The sequence below is a fragment of the Crocodylus porosus genome, unplaced genomic scaffold (genome assembly GCF_001723895.1).
Source record: "Crocodylus porosus isolate Cpor-Errol unplaced genomic scaffold, CroPor_comp1, whole genome shotgun sequence".
NCBI classification, from domain to species: domain Eukaryota; kingdom Metazoa; phylum Chordata; order Crocodylia; family Crocodylidae; genus Crocodylus; species Crocodylus porosus.
In genome coordinates, this window is record NW_017728886.1 from 249,882,785 (window position 1) to 249,891,822 (window position 9,038).

The 9,038-nt window shown below is 38.2% G+C and overlaps 1 protein-coding gene across 2 annotated transcripts in view; it reads left to right on the forward strand.

The window, feature by feature from the left end:
* Positions 1-9,038, forward strand: part of COL14A1 (collagen type XIV alpha 1 chain) — a 184,646-nt gene that overhangs the window by 39,860 nt on the left and 135,748 nt on the right. For both annotated transcript variants that reach the window (XM_019552346.1, XM_019552340.1), the window contains exons 6-10: positions 3,743-3,898; positions 4,625-4,744; positions 6,522-6,686; positions 7,130-7,291; positions 7,711-7,868. In XM_019552346.1, the coding sequence (XP_019407891.1) occupies positions 3,743-3,898; positions 4,625-4,744; positions 6,522-6,686; positions 7,130-7,291; positions 7,711-7,868 (761 nt within the window). The remainder of the gene's footprint in view (positions 1-3,742; positions 3,899-4,624; positions 4,745-6,521; positions 6,687-7,129; positions 7,292-7,710; positions 7,869-9,038) is intronic.

Genomic DNA, 9,038 nt, shown 5'->3' on the forward strand with positions numbered 1-9,038 from the left:
CTAAATAAATGGGTAAAACAGAGCAATCCTACTACCCATTTTAGACTACTGAAGTCTGCAGTGTAACAGTTTGATTAAAGCACAAGAGTTCCAGAACCATTTTACATCAAATTATTGAGGTTTTTGAGAGCTAGGCAAATGTACTGGAGAAACGTTCCTATTATAGTTAAGTTAGGATACAGTGAAGCCTTAGAGTTGTCCAGAAACATCTGTATTAGACTGTTGTGATCAATAATCATTTCTTATTGTTGTACAAAAAGATTAGTGAAAAATTCAAAGGCTACAACTCGTGATGAAAATGTATCAACCTGAGAGAGACAATAAATGTATTTGCAGCACACAATAGCATTATAAACTACTAGAATGATATAAGCTAGGGTTTGTATTCCTATCAAATTGTAAAGATTGCTGTGATGCATTATACTGCTTAATATCTCACTATTGTTTGTTCCATTTTTAGGGAACTTTCTACAATTTCTGTTAAGTTCAACTGGAGAAAACATAAGCAAATAGTATACAGAAGTTAAAAAAAAAAAACCTATATGTTTTATGCAGAAAAGCTTCCAACAACTGCATCTCATCTATGAAGAATGAACCATATTTTCACTTTAAGTTGTCTTGGATCAAATAACAAATGCTGTTTGTTTCAATTGAATTGAATGGTACAACTATTTGCACTAATCTGTGATGACATAGAAATAAAATATTGAAAGGAAAACGGTTATTTGTTTTCTTTACTCTTTGGTTTTTGCTGCTGCAAATAGATTTTCTTAACCCAATGGATGGACTCTTTTTTTACAAAGTAATAACTAAGAGGGCACTCTTACAAGTGCTGCCAGGGTGGGGAGTGGTGCTTTAATTAGAGCAGCTCTTCAAGCCACTCTAATTAAAGTGCTGCTGCATCTCTTGTATCAGTGTCCCTGTGCTTAAAAATAGTGGCAAGGGCATTTGAACTAAAGCTTGTTCAACGAACTTTAGTTTAAATGCCCCTGCTGCAATTTTTAACTGTGGGGACACTGATACACTAGATGCAGGAGGCTGCTGAAGCGCAGCAATTGCCACGCTCCAGCAGACTTGATTAATTGAGTCTGCTCTGACATGCTGGAATTCCAGCGCATCGGAGCAGCTGTGGTGGTCATGTATAGGTGCCCTAAAAGAACAAAAAAAAGCCTTAAAGGAAAAGTTTGTTATGAAACAAATATGAAACCAATTGAGTTTCAGGGTTAGCACAAGTTTTTAAAGTGGTGATAGGTAATTTAGCCATGCAAATACTACCCTCCTTGGATTATGGAACTAAATCTCTATGGACCCCAATGAAAATTTGCATTTGGGTTATAGTGAATCTGCTCAAACCAAGGGGCTTTACTGTTCTACTGACTTGTGTTAAGTAACCTGTTGCTCAGTTGCTAAGGGGACAGAACTGTACCTTACGCTAGGGACAAGGCAAATATTGCGAATTAATCTATAGGAACCACAGATGGCAAATATATTTGTGTCTACGTCTTGCTGTGGTAGGTAACAGCTGCAATTAAATAATGAGAAGGTAAATCCTAACTGCCTTGAAGTCAGTGAAAAAGTTGTCAGTTATTTCAATGGTGGCAGGATGGGACCTTTGTTTAGAGAAATCTTCCAATTCAAGCTTCCTTTTCTGACCCTTACTAAAAGTTTTTTCTGGTGTTTATGAACTAAAATTTGTCATTGGTTTGAAGAACATTGTCTTGTATGGTAAATGAAATATGACCTTTGCTTCATATACAAGTGCAATTTTTGTTTCCTCTTTATAATTGATTCTAAAGTGTTAGCAGCATATAGGAAAAGCATCTGGATCATTGTAAGACTGTGGATGCATCTACACAAGATGTTTACTGCGGGGATGCCTAATTAGTTCTGCAGTAAAATCTCAGCATCTACATGTGCAGCTCTATTAGGCCACAATAAACTAATTAACTCTGCCATAGGTTAGTATTTGTGAACGCAAGTACTATCCTACAGAGGTATTATTTAGTGTGCAGTAATGTACATGTAGCTGCTGATGGGGCTGGCTGAGGCACAAAGGTGCTTCATTGTAGGGACTGCCTGCCAGCTAGCCCCTCCATGTAGTACCCTTGTGTCTCAGCTAGCCCCTCTGTAACACATTGAGTTGGATCGGAGCAGCCCTGGGCTGGCAAGCTAACCCCCTGCAGCTGGAGCTGCTCTGACCCAGCTCAACGTGCTGAGGTCCTAGGTGCTGCAGTCCTGGGCCCATCAACAGCTACACTGGAGTTTATTGCATCACGTTAATTTCACATATTGATGCAGCTCATTAACAAAATATAATAATGTTATGGTTTAGTTTTGTCATTCACTATGATTGTCAAATCTGAAACAAAGGCTATGACTAAATCTGTGCTGTTAACCTGGTATGCAACTCTATCTACCCTCATAATGTTCTTCTGCACATTGAATATATTTAGCGCTAAGATACTCGTTTTATTATTTGTAGAGTGGTAAGATTTTAAGCTAGTGACTTCATGCTTCTTTTATCTTTCAGTGTGGCAAGGGCACAACACGTTGGACCTTCTCAGTCTTCTTTCGTTAAATCTCCTTTGTCAGAGCTTTGTTTGCAGAACCTGTCCCTTGTTTGACCTGCTTATTTTGACACTCCTATCCCCAGCTCTTGACTGCTCTGGGCTCAGACTCTTTCTGTACTATGTCCAGTGATGCGTGAATGACCTTTTATGATCTATAGTTCACATAGTAGTTTCTGGGGAAAATTTGTTGATGAAACAAATTAATCTATTGTCTGTTGGACCACGTGGAAAATTAATATCACTATCCACTTATCTCTTCTCCTCAGTGCAAAAACACACATTTTTGTCTCATAATACGTGATGACTGTCTTCTGCATTTGACTTGCTTCTTTTCAACATTTCCCCATCTAGCTTGTTCCCTACTGAATGCTGTGAGAAGTTTGCCAGCTTGATACTCTCAAGCAGAAAACCAATAATTCATTGCTCTGATAGATATCCAATTCTCCCTCGATGTGCTGGCTTAGCAGCTCTTCTTTTCCCTTCTCTTCTCCTTACTGTTCATGCAAACTATCAGTATTCTTGATTTACCTAATCAGGCATCCTTTATGACTCTGAGTCCAGGTTGAGTCTAAACCTCCCTCACATTTCCGCTGCCCTTTTCCACTTTCTCGCCTTCCTCCAATTTCTCCCTAATTTAAACAAGGCTACAAGAATATTAATTCATGTTTCTGCTAATCCCGAGGTCCCGCTTTCTGTTGCTCCATTTTTGTATGTTGCTTTGTCTTTCTAACAGGACTAGAGGCCCTGGGACTACATTCTCTGCTGGTTCGAACTAACATAGGTCTCTTGGGTTTGTTAGAGCATGTCCTCTGGGATGAAATGAGAATCTGACTGCTTGTCCAGCTGTTTTAGAACTGTACCTGTCATTTACCCCTAACGGGATCAGCCCCACTTCATCCTTAGAAGCTTTAAAGCTGTCTACTTTATGTTCTATTTTAATTTAGGCTCTAAATATTTCTCTTCAATGACCACCCCTCCAAATTTGTTTCATGCTTGGAGCTAAAATAGGTTGACGGTGCCCCTTCAGTGTTTTTGCTCACCACAAAAAATGATGGTTTCTAGAAGACTGTTTTATCTTTTACATTTTACACTTGGATGGAGAGAAGCATGTTTTATCTGCTATATGTTATTTGTTGAACAAAACCTGTTATTTTCCATTTTATGGTTTACAGAGAGTCAGTTTACCTGTAAAACTCCAGCAATTGCAGACATTGTGATCCTTGTCGACGGTTCGTGGAGTATTGGCAGATTCAATTTCAGACTTGTTCGGTTGTTTCTGGAAAACCTGGTTGCTGCTTTCAATGTGGGTTCTGAGAAAACAAGAATAGGTGAGGTTTACCTAGAAAAAAAATTAATATTTCAATCTTTAGTAGAATTTTTTTAAAAGCCTTAACTTTTCAAGACAGTAAATAACTTAACACCTATTTATTTATACAATTAGCATCTTCTTTGTCATTAATAAAAACATATGCTACACATGGAACTCCTATTAAAATCAAAGGAAATAATGTGCATGCAATGCTTATAGGATTATATAGGATTTTCCTCAGCATGCACTATATTCATCATAGTCAGGGTCTAATCCAATGTCAGCTGAAATCAATGGAAAGACTCTCATTGACTTCAGTCAGCATTGTATCAGGGCTCTTAAAGTGTAATTTTGAAATTAAAGACATGCCAACATGTAGTGGTTTCTGTCACTAGCTTGATAATTTGTTTTATTACTTACAATTTAGGTGGTTCAAAGGGGCATTTAATAAAATTGCACTGTCATAAAATTGCTTTTTCATAAAATGAGTTCTTGGAATCCTGCTTAAGCTTGGAAAAAGTGTGTTACGCTTTCTTTAAATTCTTTAACACTTGAAAGAAAAGCCTAAGAAAATAAATATTGGACTTGGCACTAAGAATGACTTTGGAGGTAATAAATTATTCTTTAAAGACTTCAAAGGAGCCTTATGGTAGCAGAGTTTTGATAGCCTGGTATGTATAGCATATATAATATATACACTTGAAACCATAAATCAAATGAAATGCATTAATTTCTCATTCGCTAGGTCTTGCGCAATACAGTGGTGACCCCCGAATTGAATGGCATCTGAATACCTACCGGACAAAGGAGGCTGTCTTGGATGCAGTCCGTAATCTGCCCTATAAAGGAGGCAATACATTAACAGGTACAGCAGGTATTTTTGCATTAGCCACATGTCCAAATATACACCTCGCTGCATAACAAAACATCAGTATGTTAAGTTTCGAGGGTGAGACTGCTGTTTGTTTTTGTATTTTCCTTAGGGCTTGATCTCATGTCACTGGAGTCTGTGGGAGTCTTCCCAACTGCTCCAGAGGGCTTTGAAACAGGTTGCGAATTGGAAAATCTGTGTACATGATCTACTTATGCCTCAACTAAAAGCAAAGGAAGTTGACTTTTACATGCTGGAAAGAGGCTACAGCAGCAAAAGCCATTCACATGGTTCATACACAAAGACTCATTCAGTAGCTGAAAGAAAGTGTGTTGTTTTAATATCTGAATAGTGGCAGTGGCAAATTTCCAAACAGTCACCAAGGGGGTTTTAGACTCCCATTAACTTTAGTGGTAGTCATGGACCTGAAGATCTGCATGACATGTTGAAAATTTATTGATGAGTAATTGTCAGAGTCTTGTCAGCAAAGTAAAGGAACCCGTAGCATTGGGGAAGCACTTAATAGTCCTGGCACTCGCTTGGAGGACAACAGACTGAAAAAACTGGGAAGGGTTTCAAGGAAATTATTGCCAAATTATTTTTTTTCAGAAATAAGTAATTCTCCCATTTCTCTTTCACCAGCCATTATTTTGGTAGAAGGAATAATTGTGGCTGCTCTAGGAACAGAAAGAATAGACTGGGATACAATAAATGATAGAAAATTCAAAAGCAAGTAAATCAAAATGGCTAATAAATTTGATTAGTAGAGATTAATTTGAAACTTTTGGCCAACCTCTCTTTATATGGCGTTAACATCACTTCCAAATTAGGATCCCAAAATCAACAGTAATTAATGTTAAATTCTCTCTTTGCTTAATGTAAACTTTTTCTCAGTGCAGGAGTATAAAAAAAGCTTTAAAATAAGACTATTTGAATTTTTTTGGAGCTCTTATGTAATCTAAGGATCCATGGGATGGCTCTGGGTGGCCTTATGTACAGAGGTGAATTTAACTGTGAAAACTGAGCAGTCTCATCTCCCAGAGATTTCAGTGATACATGAGAGCACTCAAAGCTCCTTAAGATCTGTACCAGTGGAACTAGAATTACCTTTCCCATGGTTTTTCTCAGCCTGAAATTAGCATGCTAATTTTTCATTTGAGCCATGCCTGCTGACAAATCAGCAGTTTATTTTCAGAAATATTGTCTGGAATCTTAACTGGCAGTTCAAAGATGTGTGCACAACAGGAGCTGTATTTTAAATGTTAAGCATAGTATTTAGGCCCCTTGCTAAATTTTCTAGGAAATGATTCCCTCTAACTTCCCTCATTGCATTAATCTTATGAAACCATGAGTGGTCCAATTTGGATTTAAGCAAATTTCTATTCTCCATTAAAATAGTTATATGTATTGAAAGGCTGTTGAGGCCTGAATCCACACACACGGATCCTTGTTCCTTTAACTTGGTCTCTTTGCTTGAATCTTAAGTAAATTTTTACTTGATTTTATTTAAGTATCCAACAAAGTAGGCCATAACCTAATGAAAGCTCATGCCTCTTTGAATGAGTGATATTGTAAGGTGTCACAGTGCCCTAACTTTTACCTAACTTCATGAGTAAGTACCTCTCTCAGTTTATAAGTTATCCTTCAATAGATGTGTTGGCCTTCTTTAATTGAGTAGGAGTAAAATTAGTAAAATTACTAGATCCCATTACAACATAACAGAGGGTTTTATTAATTAAAGTATTTTTTTTACTGCTTCCCTTTTCTTAAGGTCTTGCCTTAACTTACATTTTGGAGAACAGCTTTAAGCCTGAGGCAGGTGCAAGGCCAGGGGTGTCCAAAATTGGTATATTGATCACAGATGGAAAGTCTCAAGATGATGTTATTCCACCTGCTAAAAATCTACGTGATGCTGGTATTGAACTATTTGCTATTGGTATGTATTCTTCCTTATCTGTTACATTGTATTGTGTTACAGTGTATTGTATTTATAGGTCTAAATCTTGTGTCTCTCATGTTTGTATATTGTGCTTGTATGTGTCCTATCACACTCCTGAATGTATTGGACACTGTTAAAGATACTTTGGAAAGATTAACTGTATTTTCTCTATCCTGTGACTGACTGATAATGTTACTAGTATTTTAGTAGAATAATAAATACATCGTCAAAATACTAGAGTAATGTCTATAACATCTGTAGCATTGGATATCTACCATTCTGTTTAATTAAAAGTACCTGCAAGTAAAAACATGACTGAAGACCTAATTCAAAACATATTTAGGTCAATGGAAAAACTCTCAGACTTCAGTAAAACTTGATTACTTTTGAATATTGCTGTATTTTGTAAATGTTTTTCTGTTTTTCTTTTCCAATGTAAGGTGTGAAGAATGCAGATGTAAATGAACTAAAAGAGATTGCCTCTGAACCTGACAGTACTCATGTCTACAATGTTGCTGATTTTAACTTCATGCATACCATTGTAGAAAGTCTTACAAGAACTGTGTGTTCAAGAGTGGAGGAACAGGAGAAGGAAATCAAAGGTAGATAAGAAACAAATTGATATAAATTAGAGCTGTTTTAGCAAATTGTGATTTAGAAAATAGGCAACCCTGAACTAGTTGCTGGTATTTTACTCCTGTTGCATGTTTGTTTGCTACAGGGATTCCACATTGTCAGAGATGGTATTTTTCTGGTACACATTTTATATTTGTGCTTTTGATGTTTTACTCAGCACCTTGATAACAACGTGTTGTTCGTTATTCTGGTGTCGGATCACATGAAAACATTAAAAAGCGAATTCATTCTGTTGCATCTATCACCAGTTGACAGATGAAAAGAACCTGGGCAATCAAAGATGAATTATAGCAGCAGCAGATAGTTTCTAACAATGAGAGATCCTTGGCATCTCAACAAACAGTTGTTCAGCAAGGAAAAATATCATTTATTTTTATTGTTTCAGCCCTAGAAACATCTGTTACCACACTTGGAGCTCCTACAGAGTTGGCCACATCTGAGCTAACAGCCAGAGGATTTCGTGTTAGCTGGACCCATGCACCAGGCAAAGTGGAGAAATACAGAGTTGTGTATTATCCCACAAGAGGAGGACAGCCAGAAGAGGTAATGGAGGGGAAGCATGTGATTTGGATACAAGCCAAAAGAATTTACCAGCTATGAATGATAGCACCTGACAGTAGGCCTCATTCTGCTTCCATTTAAATCTGTGATGTAGATCTTCTTGAGGCCCTAAAGTGATTTGTGTTTTTATTTACATATGCTTTACATACTATTTTATTTACATGTTTTTACGTATTTATTTGCATGTCCATTCTCCATTTATACATTTGTAATGTTATTCCAAGGGGTACCAAACCAAAAATGGCAAAGGGGATTATTAGTAAAGTTCTCAACTTGACTAATAACATAACTCATAAAAGACAACATTGGGAGCAAAGCTGTGATGGTAAAAACTGATAAATGGAGAGATAATGTGGAAGTTGGTCATTTATGTACCAAGAGACACCAGACATTTTGGAGAAGTCAGGGTCCCTGCTGGGAGAAGCTTATGACTTAAACAAATGACTTTGAAAAGGGGCTGTGCAGGCAGATGGGTGGCAGCAAAATAACAAAGGCAATATAATGGGTGACTGGTGCCTCCTAATACTGGGGGGATACCAGTGGCCGATTGCCATCCAAGGCAGGGGTGGCAGTGGCAAACCAAGAAGTGCTGCTGGCACTTTTCTCAGGGGGGGCACAGCACTCAGGAGGTGCACGTGCTCCCGCAAGCACCCTCTATGTGACGCCAATGGGCATTATGATTGAGATGTAGGGATAATTATGTCTTGCTTTCTGTAGATGTTTTGTTTTATTTTGAGAATGTGTGTGGGAGGGAGGTGTGTAGCACTGTAATAAAATTTTGTATTTCATAGTTTGTAGGGTCGGAAGGGACCTGAGCAGATCATCAAGTCCGACCCCCTGTCTTGGCAGGAAAAAAGTACTGGGGTCAAATGACCCCAGCAAGGTGTTTTTCTAGCCTTGTCTTAAAGACCCCCAGGGTAGGAGCCAGCACCACTTCGCTTGGAAGCTGGTTCCAGATCCTAGCCAGCCTGACAGTGAAGTAGTGCCTTCTGATGTCTAATCTGAATTTACCCTCTGCCAGCTTGTGACCGTTATTCCTGGTTACTCCTGTAAGTGCTCTCGGGAACAGGGACTCCCCCAGTGCCTGCTGGTCCCCTCTGACTAGTTTGTAACAGGCCACTCGATCCCCCCTCAGCCTTCTCTTGTGGAGGC